The 16,300-nt window shown below is 53.8% G+C and overlaps 2 protein-coding genes across 3 annotated transcripts in view; one reads left to right on the plus strand and one right to left on the minus strand.

Annotated features, from left to right (window-relative positions):
- The window catches only part of SLC35B2 (solute carrier family 35 member B2), a 22,544-nt gene extending 15,877 nt beyond the window's left edge, over positions 1-6,667 (plus strand). Inside the window, exons 2-4 of the mRNA XM_042022970.1 lie at positions 2,617-2,817; positions 3,108-3,268; positions 4,545-6,667. Of these exons, the coding sequence (XP_041878904.1) occupies positions 2,617-2,817; positions 3,108-3,268; positions 4,545-5,483 (1,301 nt within the window). The 3' untranslated portion in view covers positions 5,484-6,667. The remainder of the gene's footprint in view (positions 1-2,616; positions 2,818-3,107; positions 3,269-4,544) is intronic.
- Positions 6,668-8,557: 1,890 nt separating this feature from the next.
- Positions 8,558-15,504, minus strand: HSP90AB1 (heat shock protein 90 alpha family class B member 1). 2 transcript variants are annotated; one of them, XM_042022966.1, is made up of 12 exons: positions 15,397-15,504; positions 15,137-15,283; positions 14,750-14,956; positions 14,280-14,439; positions 13,960-14,093; positions 13,168-13,479; positions 12,562-12,727; positions 12,178-12,368; positions 11,759-11,906; positions 11,223-11,491; positions 10,459-10,792; positions 8,558-9,131 (listed from the first exon to the last, which is right to left on the minus strand). In XM_042022966.1, the coding sequence occupies exons 2-12, from the start codon at positions 15,281-15,283 to the stop codon at positions 9,022-9,024; spliced, it is 2,178 nt and encodes a 725-aa protein (XP_041878900.1). In that variant the 5' UTR covers positions 15,397-15,504; the 3' UTR covers positions 8,558-9,021. The 2 variants fall into 2 exon arrangements, 1 of the variants encoding a protein (XP_041878900.1); XR_006015195.1 differs by lacking the exon at positions 8,558-9,131 and adding an exon at positions 11,010-11,116 and having other exon boundaries at positions 10,587-10,792.
- Positions 15,505-16,300: the final 796 nt, after the last annotated feature.

Raw genomic sequence — 16,300 nt, forward strand, 5'->3', positions numbered from 1 at the left:
GGGCCGCCGCCGCGCTGCCGGCCCGCTCGCTGCGAACGTGGCCGCCGGGCAGGGAGGCGGCGCCGGGGCCACGCTCGCCCCGCACCCGGCCGGGCGCTGCCTCTCCCGCGGGCCGCCGGAGCCTCGGGCAGAGAAGCCCCGGAGCGGCAGGCGTAGGGCTCTCCCCGCCGGGAGCCCCGGGCCGTGCCCGCCGCGGAGGGTGCCCCACGTCCGGCGGGGAGCGGAGCCCGGTGCCTCTGCTCGTGGCCCCTGGGCACAGGCGGCGGTCGGCCCTGGGGGGACAATGGCAGGCACCCCCTGCGAGCCGGCTGCGTGCAGGGACAGGGAGCAGACACGAGATCCCGAGGTATTAGCATGGACGTGTCAGCTCCAAGCTTGCATTTGACCTCAGCCCTTGCAGGCTCTGGAGGGGTGCTCTGGAGTATCAGGGCTGTAGGCAGAGATCTTTTTCAGACCCGGGACCCAAATGGTGCATCCCAGGCAGAGGGCTGGGTGCCAGCCCGGCTCTGAAGCGGTGCGTTTGAGAGCTGCCCTTGCAGTGCCCAGGGGAGCAGCTCGTGGGTTATTCCGCAGGTCCCAGACTAAGGGTCCTTTCATGCCTCAGCACGTCGCCTGCTCAGCCGCCCCCCTTTCTACCTGTAACACTGGCGTCCCTGTTCCTTCCCAGCCTCGGCAGAGAGGGCAGGGCCTGCTGCACTGAGTCAGCTCTCGGGGCCTGGGAATTGCTAGCGCAGGCATAGAGAACCATTGTCCCTCTATAGCCTCCTCTTCACGGTCGCTGTGGGAGAGCAGAGCTGATTCTCCTCCCATGGCAGCGCTGCAGGAGCTGGCGGGGTAACAGCAGGCGCAGTCGTGCTGAACGGAGCTTGCAGTCCCTGTCAAGTTGCAAATGTGGCAACAGACCCTGTCGTTTATATCTGACTTCTGCAAAAGTGAGTGGCGTTTCTGCACCCCACCATCAGCCAGGGTTACTTAATACAGGCAAACCCAGGAGCACACGGGCAACTTCAGCCGCAGGTGCCAGCCCCGAGCCCTGTTTTTACATCCCACAGCACCTGTACAGCCTGTGATGATGCCCCTGCAGCAGGAGGGATGGAGTGGAGGTGTCAAACTGTCTTTTCTGGTGAAGCGGGGGGAGGGTGGGGGAGAGAGAGGAATAGCAAGCAGGCAAAGAAACCCATCCCTAGCCATTTGCACTTCTCCCTGGGCTGGGAATTTCTGTGTACTTTAAGTCACAGAAGGGAGATTTCTGGGTGAAACACAGCCTCAGCTTTGGTCAGGTTATTGAACTCCAAGGGCCTGGCCATAACAGCTGAGGATGAGAAAAGTCCCTGAGGTCTTTTCCAAGGGGACAAGAGGTTGGTGGGAGTGCATGCTCGTGAAATGGCAGGGGACTTTCTTGCCTTTAAAGCCCTTAAGTTTGTAAATCTCTGAGTTTCATGTGAGGGCTACTAGAGGTCAGAGCTGTACAATATTGGGGCCAGGTACACCCCTAAATGTTTCTAGGGGAGGAGGAATTAACATCTCTATTCCTTTCAGTCACAGGAGCTTTTCTGGTGTGTGTTTATGTAGCCAGCCCTCAGCACCCTCACCTGGCCCCCAAGGCAACTGGGAGGCTTTCTCCACTGATGACACTGAGGCAAGGATGTAGCATGGATCAGGGAAGCCTTCTGCCCTGATGCAGGAAGCTGCAGGTTGCTGTGTGAGGGAAGGATGCAGGTGGCCTTGGGTGTAGGAAGTTCTTGCCTGGTTGCTCATTCTGTTGAGTACCTGGTGCCCTTGAATACTGCATGTTTGCCTCTGTGAGGGAGAGGACAGTGAAGGGAAGAACTCCTTCAAGGACTGACTATTAAAGCTGTTTTAAAGCTGGATAGATCACTTCCTACAGCTATAGCTGAAGAATATCAGCTATACCTCACTGGATAGTCCTGGTAAAATCCCAACCAGACAGCTGCTTTTCTGTTCCTTTCCAGCCTTGCCTTCTGGCTGTGTTTTGCCAAGCGGGTGAACCCTGGTAATTTCCTCTGAGCTGTGGGGAATGCCTTGGCACACTTCCAAAGCTGCATGGGGAGGTGGGGGAGGCTGGCAGCTCATATCCCCGCCTCTCTTCCACTCACCTGGTGTAGCTGGAGGGGAAAGCTCTGAACTGTTTGCTTCCAGAGGAAGGCTGCTCATGGCCACAGGCTAGAAACATGAGCTTCTAGGTAGGAGTCAATTTTTCCATTCAGTGACCTTTTCCTTTTCCACCCAAAAGCTGTGCTAAAGTTTAACTTGCAAAGGTGAGGTCTGAGGTGCTCCTTGCATTTGGAGTAAGAGTGTAGTCAAAACCAGATGTTTACTGCAGTGTTCTCTCTTATCCTGGGAATCCAAGGTTCTAAGTCCATATGTTCCAGAGCAACCACCTTTAACAGAAGCAAACGTAGATGTCTGGCCTGTGCTCTTCAGCTCCAGAGGAGTTTTCCTACTCCATGTGCTGCCAGCATCACAGTTGTGGCTGCGGTAGGGTCTGGGTGGCAGTATTACAGGTGGTGAGGAGCAGGCTGGGTGGTGGGTGTTACAGGCATGTGGAGTGCAGCTGCCCATGTACCAATAGCCCACCACCTGCCTCTTCCTCTCTCCGCAGATTTTGCCTTTCCTTCATGCTGGCTTCCCTCCCTGCAATGGCTGCTGGTGAAGAGATCACCCCTGCCCTGCAGGACTCGTGGGGGGACTTCTGGCTCTTCCGTTTCTTTGTTAATGCTGCTGGCTATGCGAGTATTGTGGTGCCAGGATTCCTCCTCATCCAGTACTTCAAGAGAAGGAACTACTTGGAGACAGGTAGGAGCAGGAGCTTCCCTTCTACATCCTGCATCCCTTGGAGCTCTCTGCCCCCACCTCGGTCTACCCCACTCAGGTTGTTTCCCCAACCTGCTTTGTCAGGCTTGAGCCAATCACAGAGCTGTGTCCCCATGCTGTCTAGGTGCTATCCTGAAACAAATTTTTCTGAGGCCCCCACGCCAGCAGATCTGGAGGCTAGTGAGGAGGGAGGCCTCACCTCTCTGGCTGGTGCAGCTTGTGGTGCCCAGGCTTTGGCTAATTGTGTCTCTATCTTCTCTTACCCTGTTGAGGCCGAGGCATTTGCTTCCCTGTCATCAAATCATGCGTGTTTGGCTCTGAGGTGAAGTCTGTACACCAGGACGATGGCTCCCTGCCACCCCGGGCAGAGCCCACGGAGTCCTCCACAGCCCGACAGGTCTTAAAGCTGCTCTTCTGTGCTGCTGGCCTACAGGTAGGGGTCCTGTGCATGTGTGGCTGTCCCATTCTGGAAGGAGGAGGTGGCCAGTGGGTTAGTGACTGTCAGTTCCTTGAAAACCAAGGATGCAGTGCTGTCCTTGATCAAGGCAGGGTTGGAGGCTGGGACAGCCTCTCAGCCAGGATAGCACGCCTCTAAGGGCTGCAGAGGTCCATTTAGCTTTTGTCATTTGGGTTGGAGCGTCCTGTCTGTCTGATCACAGTCCTCTAAAGCCATGGATAGGGAAAACTCTGAAAATTCTGTGATTCAGCAGATTGTTAAAGTTGCTTTTGTTCTGGCCCTGATGTCAGATCAGCAGATAGTTTGAGCCCTCTTATCTCCCAAGCTCTCCCTTGGGTCAGTGTCTGGGGCTGATGCGTTCTGCCTTGATGAATTGGAGTACTGGAGAGAAAATACTGAATTCAGCTACAGATAAACAGGAATTTAAAATCTTAGATTCCCTAAGTCTCAGCTACACCCTGAGCATCATTAGGAAGAGCAGCTTTTTGGGTCTATGAGGACAAAAAATAGCAATGTGGGCACTGAGATGGCAAAACCTAGGTGTCCTGCAGCCAGGAAAAGACTCACTCTCTGGCCTACTCCCCCAGGCCATTCAGACTTGCTGTGGGCCACCAAATTCTTCCATCTCCCTGTGTCGTAGTTTCTTGGGAGATGTGTAGTGATAGGAAGCCTGTGTTACTTCTGTGAGGGGCTTGGTGTTGCTGCACCAAAAGTAGTGGGGATGGAAACCAGGACAGTGATCATCCCTCGTGGACAATTTTGTCTGCTGGGTTTGAAACTAGAATTGATTTGGATGTAAAATCTAAGGCTGGGGAGTTGGAAGTGAAAACCAATGCAGAGGCCACTGGGAAAACTGCCAGGACCTGCCGCAGGGAGCTGGCACAAAACCACAGCTGTGTATCAGTAACATTCCCTGATTCTGTCAGTCTGGTTCCACAGGCTTAAAGTAGCTCAAAGAGTAACTGCTCGCTCTCCCCAGGATGTTTGCATTGTGGACTTTTCTCCCCTGTACACTGAGCAGGTTTTGTTTGGAACAGGATGTTCCTGGTTGTAACCACATGGGACAGCGGGTTCTCTCAGACGGGTGGAGTGGGGGGTGGTCGCATCTCCCAGTGTCTCAGGGAAGCATTGCCATGCAGAGAATGATGCAACACTGGGGAAAGGAAGGATCTCCTGGGCTCAGTTCTTCCTGTTGTTGCTGGCAGCTGCTGTTGTGGGTCCTGACTCTCCCTGCGCTCCTGCTGCTTTACAGGCCTCCTACCTCACATGGGGTGTCCTCCAGGAGCGTGTGATGACGAGAACATATGGTGCCACTGAAACAGACCCTGGTGAGAAGTTCAAGGACTCCCAGTTCCTAGTGTTCATGAACCGCATCCTGGCCTTCACAGTGGCTGGTCTGTACTGCGCCCTGACCAAGCAGCCACGCCATGGGGCTCCTATGTACAAATACTCCTTTGCCTCCCTCTCCAACATCCTCAGCAGCTGGTGTCAGTATGAGGCACTCAAATACATCAGCTTCCCCACCCAAGTGCTGGCCAAGGCCTCCAAAGTGATCCCAGTGATGATGATGGGCAAACTGGTGTCACGCAAGAGTTACGAGTACTGGGAGTACCTGACTGCTGCCCTCATCTCCGTGGGGGTCAGCATGTTCCTGCTCTCCAGCGCTCCTAACAGGACGGTGTCCACTGTCACCACTTTCTCTGGCATAGTGCTCCTGGCTGGCTACATAATCTTCGACAGCTTCACCTCCAACTGGCAGGACGCTCTCTTCACCTACAAGATGTCTCCTGTGCAGATGATGTTTGGCGTCAATGTCTTCTCCTGCCTTTTCACCGTGGGCTCGCTCTTGGAGCAGGGTGCCTTGCTGGAGTCGCTGCGCTTCATGGCCCGCCACTCAGAGTTCACCGCCCACGCCATGCTGCTCTCCGTGTGCTCTGCCTGCGGCCAGCTCTTCATCTTCTACACCATCAACCAGTTCGGGGCAGCTGTCTTCACCATCATCATGACACTCCGACAGGCCTTTGCCATCCTCCTCTCCTGCCTCATCTACGGGCACACTGTCACTGTTGTGGGTGGGCTGGGCATAGCTGTTGTCTTCATGGCCCTCTTTCTCCGTGTCTACGCCCGCAGCCGCATGAAGAAGCGCAGCAAGAAGCTCCCGCCAGGCGAGACCCCTGTACAAAAGGTCTAAGGAAGCTGAGGCCATGGCATTTAAGCCATGCCAGCTGTCCTGCCTCCACTCGACAGTGTTCGCTTGATTTCTCAAAACCCACTGAGGAGAAGAGTGGGGTATGGATGGGCAAGACCAGTGACTCAGTTTTCCACCTGCTTTTCCTGGGAAAGGGGCTGGAACAAGCCCAGGAAATGCTCTGGGCTGATGCAGCTCCAAACCTTTCCATTTGCCTTAATAGGTCAAAGACTTAAGCCAAGGCACAGGCCTGGGGGCACACCAGCATGGGGCTGCTGGTATTCCTGCCCCACCTCTGTCTTGTGGCTTCTCCCCAAAGTCACTGATGAACAAGGGAACTCTTCCCTGGTACTGTCTTGCCTCTGGCTAATGCTCCTCCATTTCTGTTAGTACTACAGAGCTTGGCAGGAGGAAAGGGCAAGCAAAACACTAGGTTTCTTTTTGAAACACCTCTTAAGTGAGGCAAGTCCCAAGCTGAGCCCATCGAAGGGTGGGGAGTGCTCTTCCTCCATTCCAGGAGGGGCTCTGGGTAGTACAGGCACAGCTAAGGGAAGGACTCCCAGCCTATCCTACCCCAGGCCTGGGATCTGCTCTGGGAGGGCACCGCAGTGAAAGCCAGTACCTCCCAGTTTGGTTTTATCAATTCTTCACCCCTGCTCCAAGACACTTTTCTTTGCTCCCCTCAGCCCAGGCTGATTTTTATGCAGCACCTGAGCTGGCCAGTACAGTTCCCAAGGCTTGCCAAGTCCTTCGAGGTTGCTTTTTGGTTTCATCTGCTGCTGTTACAGGCCAAAGGCTGCGCTGCCCAGAAGCCCCAGCACCACCTCGGGGTCCCTCAGTGCCATGGTTTCTGGGCTTTGCAGTTGCCATTCAGACAAGCACAAACAACCCCTCTTTTTCCTGCCATCTGGAGGCACTGGCCCTGGTTTTCCCAGGGGCTGGCCAGAGTCTATGCCTGGAGGGTTGGGACATGGGGCAGAGCCCGCTTGCGGTGCCTTGTTCCTGCTCCACAGACAGCAGGGGATGGAGCAGTGAAAGCTGTTCTTCGCCAGAAGCCTGGGTTTTATTCGTCAATCCTTTTCTCGTCAACACAACCTGACTGACAAACCAGCAGGTTTTGGTACTTTTGCAAGGCAACTTTTTTTCTCTTTTTATTTTATTAAATTAAAAATATGCTGCATATAGTGCCATGGGTGTAAATGTGGGGTTTTTTTGGCTGGTTGGGGTTTTTTCCATGTACCTGGAAGGAGGGGAGAGACTTTGAACTCTTTCTGTGTCCCTAGTCTCTCTGGGACAGGAAAGTTGTCTTTCCATACACAGGTGACTCTCTGTGTTTGCCAAGGCTGGTCTCAACCAGGGTTGCATTCAGAGCTGCAAAGCCTGACAGGAGATTCTTGCACACACAACTGGGGAGGCACAGCCAGGTTTGGAATGCTGCTTACGCTGGTGGGCAGGTGGAGGAGCCATTAGCCTGAGCCTAGTTTGGCTCCTGGGTTCCCTGCGTGGTGCAACTTAAGGAAGGCCCAGTGGGTGTTGCTACAGAGAGGTGATGCAGAGGCCTGCTGAGCACCTGGCAGCCAGGGCCACCAGTGCTGTAGCACTTTGTGGGGTGTAGCTGCAGCAGCCAGGGCCAGGAGAGGCTGGAGGTGTGGATGGTCCATCCTACTGGTACATGTGGGAGGCCAGGTGAAAAATGGTGTAGGCTAGGGTGAGTCTGGGGTCAGAGACAGGACTGGGGCCTAAGAGGGCTAGGGAAAGGGGAGACTCAGGTGAGGGTCACAAGAGAAACAGAGGAGGAGACTAGGGACAGTAGTGACTTAGCTGAGCCTGCAGGCATCCCAGAGCTGGTGCTGAGCACAGCCCAGGCTTCAGAGCACTTGGCTCTCCAGCAGTTTTACTGTGCTCCTTTTCTAGCTCTGAGCTTTTGGAAGTGCCTGTGCAACCTCACAGCTTTTCATCCTGCCCTACAAATTGGCCCAAATGTCTGCAGCCACCATCTGCTGACAGACTGAAAATGGAATGAGATTTCCTTTGATTAAAAAAACCCTGAAACAACAAAAACCCACATTGCCAGGTTAGGAATAGGATACAATGGGATAACCTTTCTAATTTAAATGTAGATTTTAAAAAAACATTAGTGGAAGAAGAAAATCCCAAACATTAAAAGTTAATTTTTATTAATTCAGCATTTAGCAACACCTTCCTATCCAGAGAGAAATCCTACTTTTAAACCATTTGCTTGCTCAGCTCCAGCACTGCCTTCGCAGGCTGCACCCACACAGCTGCCACACTGGGAGCACAGTCAGTGTTTTGGTGTGCAGCAAGGGATTCCAGCAGGCTCTGCCTCCTTGTTGGAAGATGGATACTGGCTAAAGCCCATTCTACTTTGTGCCTGTGGCAGCTGGCATGCAGGCAGCAAGAGAACTCGGTGTCACTTTTCCCTGACAAACCCCAAGAGCCATTGTGGCCAGGGCTGACAAACCTCACAGGGTGTGAGCTCAGTGCAAGGGGCAGCTCAATCAGAGGTGATGTCCCAGGCTTGTCATCTGGGACACAGATGGAAAGAAGCCAGATACTGCCAACCACCCAATGGCTGCAGAAGGCCAGAAAGGGCAGGCTGGAGGGTGGGAGGAAAGGAGCTGAGTCTTTGGCCAATAGCTGAAGAGAGACAGCTTGACTACAGTCCTGAGCTGTCACTCCACACCCTGCTCCACGCTGCCATGAACAGGCAGATGGCTCCTGCCACAGTCCTGCCCCAGAGGTGCTCAGATCAAACCAGGCCCTGGCACAGCTCACCCAGCTGGACCCATGCAGAGTGGAAGTTTGCTCCCAGGCTGTGGGGCACGCAGCACTGCAGGTGGAAAACTACTGTTCCTTGGAGATGACCCCACCTGCACAGCAGGTCATGTGTTCCTTCCACCCACTTCATCTTGCCGTGGAAGAGGTAAAGATCACCTAAGGCAGGGCTCAGAAAAGCAGTCAGGGCACAGGAGAGACCAACAGTCCAATGCCCTCAGGCACAGGCTGAGACAGTTTCCTCATTAGAGTAGGCATGAAACACAAGGGACCCCGCCATGTAAATCATCAATTCTTTAATTCCAGTAGAACAAAAAACAAGAAAAATAATCAACCAAAACCCAGCCAAAATACATTATGCTATCCTGGGGCTTCAAGGAGGCAGCAGCTCAGAGGAAGGGCTCTCCCACCCCAATGGAATAAGGACAGTGTTTGATGCCTACTGGTAACATGGGACACTCCATGAGGGGGAGAGGAGAAGCCTGATGCCTCCTCACACCTCCACTCCCCATCAGCTGTTCCTACACAAGCAGAAAGACACAGAACAGACAGGCCTCAGGCTACCTGAATCACTACTAACAAACAGGGAATCATGCCCTCCTGCACCCTGCCAAAAACAACCCCAACCAAACAGAGCCAAAAAAATAGACACCACCAAGGAGTCAGTAGCAGCTGGTGGGAGCAGACCATCTTCTAAGCAGACATGATACAGAGGTCTGGCAGGTGAAGGAAGAGCCTTCCTCCTTTAGTCTACCTCTTCCATGCGGGACGCATCTTCATCTCCCTCCAGAGGGGGAATTTCCTCAGGGACAGCTGCACTGGGCTCCTCTGCAGTCATCTCATCTTCATCAATGCCTGGGAGAGGGGAGGAAAGGAAGAGGTAAGGCCTCCAAATGACACCTGATCCCAGATGTCCAGCCTCTCCCTGAATAAACCTGGCTCCTGCCCCCAGCCTGAAGAATTGGGCTATTAGCATCCAGTAGTTCACAGAATCATAGAATATTCTGATTTGGAAGGGACCCACAAGGATTGCTGAAGCCCAGCTCCTGGCTCTACACATGACAGCTCCAAAGAATCACACCCCGTGCCTCAGAGTGTTGTCCAAACTGTGACCATTTCTCTGGGGAGTCTGTTCCTTGGCCAGCCACTCTCTGGGTAAGAAACCTTTTCCTAATATCCAACCTAAACCTCTCCTGACACAGTTTCATGACATTCCCTCAGGTCCTGTCACTGGTCACCAGAGAAGATACCAATGCAGGCCCCTCTGCTTCCCCTTGTGAGGAAGCTGTATGCTGCAGTGAGGTCACCCCTCAGTCTCCTTTCCTCCAGGCTGAAAACTTAATAGAATGCAAGTCAACATTGTTACAAGTTATTGTCAATTCCAGCATTAATCCTGTATCAGTAGCATCTTCCCAGTAACATCTACACTAGTATATGGATACTACCTGTGCCATTAGAGTGCACTCCTTAGCCAGTAGAGATGAACTACAAAAGACTTGTCACCCAGCACCACAAAACCCTGGAGTTTAAGCCAGGAGAACGTGGTTTAAGCCATGAACATTTCTCTAGGAAAAAAATGCAGTAAATCCTGTCAAGTCACAACTAAATCAGTTGCAAGACTCGTAGAGCTCATCAGTTTCCAACACTGCAGGTTGCTGTTTCAGTGTACTCTGAACAGAAAATTGCACCATCATACAGCCCCCTTACCTGCAATTTGACTAATAGAAGACCCTACTCCTACTGAGACTAGACAACACAGAGTTACTAACTTAGTTGTGCCAAGCCACAGCACCTTCTGACTTATATTTGTAGCTAAATAGTGAATTTGGAGGAAAAGGCTGTGTGCAAGCACAAGCTGTTTCAGCAGATGGGTCACATCACTCATGACAGACATTTCACACTTACTCTGAAGGAATAAAAAGCCTCAGCTTGTCATCTGAGCATCCTGGTGGTGGCTCCTGGTGTTGTGGAAGACAGGGCAGTCCACCCAGAGCCCTGAGCCCTCCTGAAATACCTTGTTCCACGTTTACACTTTCTCCTGGCCACCTTAGGTACAGAGCCACTTCGGCACATCACACCAGCATGGCTCACTTACTGGCCTCGCCCTGCCCCAAGACATTAGCCTGACCAGTTAACCTGGTTTTCAGGCCTACTCCAAGCTTGAGAGGTTGCAGATACTCACCAAGCCCGAGTTTGATCATCCTGTAGATGCGGTTGGAGTGGGTCTGGGGATCTTCCAAGGAGAAGCCAGAGGACAGCAGAGCAGTCTCAAAGAGTAGCACCACCAGATCTTTAACAGCTTTGTCATTCTTGTCAGCATCAGCCTTCTGGCGAAGGGTTTCCACAATTGGGTGGTCAGGGTTGATCTCCAGGTGCTTCTTGGCCATCATATAGCCCATGGTAGAGTTGTCCCGCAGTGCCTGAGCCTTCATGATGCGCTCCATGTTGGCTGTCCAACCGTAGGTGCTGGTGACGATGCAGCAGGGAGACGAGACCAACCGGTTTGAAACGGTGACCTACCAACACAGCCAAGGGTTAGCTGAGCAAGGCTCCCATAAGCCCTGGACTGGGCCCAGCCACAGCACACTACAGCCCAAGTCTTTGCCCCTGGTTCACCTGGGGACACCCTGAAGCAAGCAGAGATGCTCCAAGCAGCTCCAGGACTGCTGCACAGACTAATCTGGACAGCTCAGCCAGCACTTAGAGCACCCACTGCATGTTTCCCACACTTACCCTCTCCCATTAATGCACGTATTTGGGTCAGTGCCCCTCACCTGCAGCCTGGCTGCTTAGAGCAAGATGGTGCATGCTGGGACCTCCAGTCTCCTTTAGCGGCTCCTCTGCAGGAGATGAGAGGCATGCATTGAGCGGGGGGCCCTCACCTGCAGCACGGAGGGCCCAGCCCTCCTCCCTCCAGCCCAGGGCTAAGCTCCCTGCCCATCTCACCTTCTCCACCTTCTTGTCCAGGATCTCCTTCATAAGTTTGCAGAGGTTCTCAAACTTGGCCTTGCTCTCCTCCATCTTCTTTTTCTCCTCCTCGTCCTCAGGCAGCTCCAGCCCCTCTTTGGTGACTGATACCAGGGTCTTGCCATCAAACTCCTTGAGCTGCTGCACGCAATACTCATCAATGGGCTCTGTCATGTATACCACCTCAAAGCCACGCTTCCGCACACGCTCCACAAAGGCCGAGTTAGCAACCTGCTCCTTACTCTCCCCTGTGTTTGTGGAGGGTAGAAATGAAACATCACCAAGATGTAAGAGCTGGTTACAGCAGGACAAACAGCACCAGTCACCTGGGACCCCTAACATAAAACTGGCAGCAGCCACGGTTCTAGGCCTGGTGGCCTTTCCCCAGCCCCCAGGAATGAGCTGTAATTCAGCAGGGATGGTCTGCTGAAGGCAGCAGGAAAAGTTTTAAATTAGGGTTTGTACGCAGGTTACCTGCCTCTACTTTGCTAGGGCTGAGAGAAGCTGTGGCTCACCTGTGATATAGTAGATACTCTTCTGGTTCTCCTTCATACGGGACACGTACTCTGAAAGCGAAGTCACCTCATCGCCTGACTGGGACGTGTGGTACCGCAGCAGCTCCGAGAGGCGTTTTCGGTTGGTGGAGTCCTCATGGATGCCCAGCTGGGGGCAGAAGAGATGCATGAAGTCTTCAGGATAGGACTTGGATGCACTTGGCCACCCCTAAGGCACAGCCATCTGCCCACCTCCTGATCATTTTGGCCTAGGGCAGCCAGAGGGGACAGCTGCCCGCAAAGGCACTCGGAGGCATTCGTAAGACCCACTCCCTTTATCCTAACATCCATGCAGAGGAAACACAGCATAGGAACAAGATTGCTTCAGGCATATGGATCATGGGCCCTTCCCTCCTCCAGGTGTAGGGTGCCCAGCTCACCTTCAGATTCTTGGAAAAAGCCTCGTAAAATTTCTTGTAGTTCTCTTTGTCCTCTGCCAGCTCAGAGAAGAGCTCCAAGCATTTCTTCACAATGTTTTTGCGGATCACTTTGAGGATCTTGCTCTGCTGGAGCATCTCACGAGAAATGTTCAGAGGCAGGTCCTCTGAGTCCACAACACCCCGGATGAAATCTGAGTAGGGGGAATGAAAATGGGCGTCAGGTTAAGGATTCTGAGCTTATACACAGCAAGAAAAGAGCTAAAACACTGACTGCTATGCACCACACCAGCTAGTGCTTCATCCAGTCCCTTTGTACTGGAAGTGGTACCACAGGCTGTGGGGATGCCAGCTCTGGGCTGGGAGGCTGAGGCAGGGGGCTCTTACTCAGGTATTCAGGGATGAGCTCGTCACAGCTGTCCATGATGAAGACACGCCTCACATACAGCTTAATGTTGTTCTTCTTCTTCTTGTTCTCAAAGAGGTCAAAAGGGGCACGGCGCGGGATGAAAAGCAGAGCCCTGAACTCCAGCTGTCCTTCCACGGAGAAGTGCTGTGGAGATGGGAAAATACAACAGCTGCTGGGGTGCTTCACTTCTACCCCTTTCCCCAGTTCCCACTGTAGGGACGCTGAAAGGCCATTCCTCAGCACTGGGGCTGGCAAGGGGGCACAGCAGCATCTCTAGCATCCAAGCAGCCTGTATTTCCTCCTGCTCAGGCCCACTGTCCCCTATGTGCCAAGGTTCTCTGGCATCCAGCAGGCTCGGACTGAGAAGCCACTGCTTCTCTGAGATCCCACACCCTCCTGTCTTGCTTATGGACTGGCACTGCCAATCCTTCCACCTGCATGGGAGCCACAGTGCAGGCTGCTCCATCACCGAGTGGCCTGAGAGTGCTCAGTCCCACAGAGGCAAAACCATGTGGTGACTCTAGATAAGGGCTGGAAAGGGGCCCTCTGCCTCTCCCTGGAAGGCAGGGTAGCCCAGCACGCACCTTAACAGCTAAGTGGTCCTCCCAGTCATTGGTGAGGCTCTTGTAGAACTCGCCATACTCCTCCTGGGTGATGTCATCAGGGTTGCGGGTCCAAATTGGTTTGGTCTTGTTCAGCTCCTCCTGGTCAATATATTTCTCCTTGATTTTCTTCGTCTTTTTCTTCTTGCCTTTGCTTCCTTCCTCCTCCTCATCAGAGCCCACATCCTCAATTTTGGGTTTCTCTTCATCTTTGGACACTGACTCTTCCTCCTTCTCATCTTTCTCCTCCTCTGCCTCATCATCACTGATCTCTTTCTCACGTTCCTTCTCCAGCTGTGGAGAAAGAAACAAGCAATAGTCAGGTTTAGCCCAAAGTTACAAAGAATCCTTTTGCTCCAGGTGAGAAAAATGGTGTCCTCCAAGGCCAAACAAATGCATCATCTGGAATCAAAGCTTCTCTTGGTAGCAGTCCTCAAAAGCCCCTCATCATGCAACCAAAAGCTGTGTCTGAGAAGAGACAAGCAGCAAGAAACCCTCCTTTTTCCATGGCTGGTTTAAGATGATCCTCAGCTGCAGAGACCAAAGGCCTTTAGTGTGGCTGGATACCCACCTCCTCAACCTCCAGTAAGCCCCCAGCCTCAAATCCTTTGGCCACAGAAGCGAGAGCACCACTGCTCAGTACCCAACACCCAGGAACTATAGAATAGACCAGAAGGGATCGTACACCAGGCCTTTTCTGTGCTTGTGTTCCCAGCACCACCCACCCCTGCCTCCAGCTTTCCAGCTGGTCCCCACAGTCCTATCCTTACGTACATAGAGCGTGATGGGGTAGCCAATGAACTGGGAGTGCTTCTTCACCACCTCTTTCACACGACGCTCCTCCAAGTACTCAGTCTGGTCCTCCTTCAAGTACAGGATCACTTTGGTGCCACGTCCAATGGGCTCGCCTGCAGTGTGGGGAGAGAAACATCAGTGTTCCAGGGCAGACAGCAAGCAGGGCCAGCTCCTTGAGCCTAAACATTAGAGGATACCCAGCATTAACCAGTGTGACTGACAATGCAGCACGGCTCTAGGGAGCACCAGCAAAAGGGGTGCCTCTGGAAAACATGCTTGGTTTTTTGTTCAATACACACCATGGTCAGTTCGGACAGTGAATGAGCCCCCAGCTGATGACTCCCAAGCATACTGCTCATCATCATTGTGCTTGGTAATGACAACCACCTTCTCAGCCACCAGATAGGCAGAATAGAAACCCACACCGAACTGCCCGATCATGGAGATGTCTGCGCCAGCCTGTGAAAGCAGAGAGCAACTGCTAAGACCAGTGTGGAGATAGAAAATGCCTGTGACTGATTCACAGCAGCAAAGAACTGGGTCAAGCACATGGAGAAGAACATGCAAGTGCCAACAGGCAACCAGCTCTACCCTCAGCTCCTCCCTGCTGCTGGAAAGGTAGGGGAAGCACACTTGGGTTGGCAAACAGTTCCCACAGCAAACAAGGCAGCGGGGCCTTTTAATTATTTATTTATTATTATTATTTGTATGTTCAGCGCCAGCCTCTAACTCAGGCCCCAAGGAACCCATGCAGCCAAAAGCAACCCACCTGCAGAGCTTCCATGAAGGCTTTGGTCCCGGATTTGGCAATGGTGCCCAAATTGTTGATGAGGTCTGCTTTTGTCATCCCTATGCCAGTGTCCACCAGGGTTAGTGTGCGGTCCCGGGGGCTGGGGATGATGTCAATCTTCAGGTCTTTCCCACTGTCCAGCTTTGAGGGGTCGGTCAGGCTCTCATAGCGGATCTTATCCAGGGCCTAGGAGAGAGAGGGATGCTCGACACGGCCTCCCTACTCGACAGCCGCCTCCGTCCCTCCCCTGCAGAAGCCTTCCCGGAGAGCCAGGAATCGGCCTCTCCCTGGGCACCCCCGACAGGGCACCAGCCCGACCCCGAGCCCCTCGGCACAGGAAGGAGCCCACTCCCGGCCCGGGCTCACGTCGGAGGCGTTGGAGATGAGCTCCCGCAGGAAGATCTCCTTATTGGAATAGAAAGTGTTGATAATGAGCGACATGAGCTGGGCGATCTCCGCCTGGAAGGCGAAGGTCTCCGCATCCTCCTCCTCGTGCTGCACTTTCTCGGGCATCTACAAGGCAAACACAGGCCTATTTTCAGCGCATTTTCAGGGCACGAGCACCAGGGAGGGGGCGGTGGGAGCATCAGGCCCAGGCCCACCCCCATCCCGCATTCCGCCCCTACCTTCCCGGGCGTGAGGGACCGGCAAAAGAGCTACACCCCCCACCGGCCGGCTTTTATAGGCACGGAGCGGGGAGGCTAATTGTATCCTTCCGCCTTAAAGGGGTCTTGGTCAGCGAACCACAGATGGAGGGTGTATGGGAGGCATCGGCATTGCTGTTTAGCGGCGGCCATGGCGGGGGCGGGCGTGCAATGAATGCTCGGCTTCATGCAGCTGCTGTGCGGTCACCAGCTGGGGCTCCCCGCCGCTCTTCGCCGCGACGCTCGGAGGGTCGCAGGACCGGGACCTCTGAGCGCCACGGCGAGGGGCGGCGAAGAGCCCCGGCGAGGAACTCTTTTCCGCGCCCCGTCGCGGAGGAATACAGCTACGGGAAGAAAAAGCACTTCCAGAGTATTCCACAGGGGTTACGGTGGCGCCTCTTCGGCTCCACGGCTGGGGCAGGGAACCGGGAATCCGCCCCAGCTTCCTCCTGCAGCTCCCCCCGAGGCCGGGAGCCCCGTAGGTGTGCCGGCCTGGGGCTGCGTGTAACCGCAGCACAGCAGAGAGGGGGCGGGGACAGAAGGTGTCCGGGCCCGAGTGTAGGGTAGGCCCGGGGCCCCGTTGTAAAGCCGTGTTTGGAGATGTTGTCTTTTCATTGTCCAAGGGAAATAATAAGATAAATCAATCTTAAGCCTTACCGTTCCAGTATCTGGAGTACTCTGTCCAGTTCTGAGCCCCTCAGTACAGGAGAGACATGGAAGCCCCTGGAGCCGGTCCAGGAGGGTAACAAATATTACTAAGGGACTGGAGCAACTCTCTTAAGAGGAAAGGCTGAGGGAGCTGGGCTTATTCAGCCTCGAGATGACTGAGAGGGGAGCTCATCAATGTCTATGAGTATCTCAAGGGAGGTGCCAAGAGGATGTTTCC

Source organism: Corvus kubaryi, unplaced genomic scaffold, assembly GCF_017639235.1.
Source record: "Corvus kubaryi isolate FWS band 111438036 unplaced genomic scaffold, C.kubaryi_AGA036_p1.0 37232, whole genome shotgun sequence".
Taxonomy (NCBI): Eukaryota; Metazoa; Chordata; class Aves; order Passeriformes; family Corvidae; genus Corvus; species Corvus kubaryi.

Excerpts from the sequence above, each read along its gene's own strand:
- HSP90AB1 (XM_042022966.1), bottom strand. The coding sequence starts at position 15,283 with ATGCCCGAGAAAGTGCAGCACGAGGAGGAGGATGCGGAGACCTTCGCC. Across the intron at positions 12,369-12,561 it reads GCTCATCCCTGAATACCTGA|ATTTCATCCGGGGTGTTGTG; the intron begins GTAAGAGCCCCC and ends CCCCCTACTCAG. Across the intron at positions 11,492-11,758 it reads GAGTATCTACTATATCACAG|GGGAGAGTAAGGAGCAGGTT; the intron begins GTGAGCCACAGC and ends CCACAAACACAG.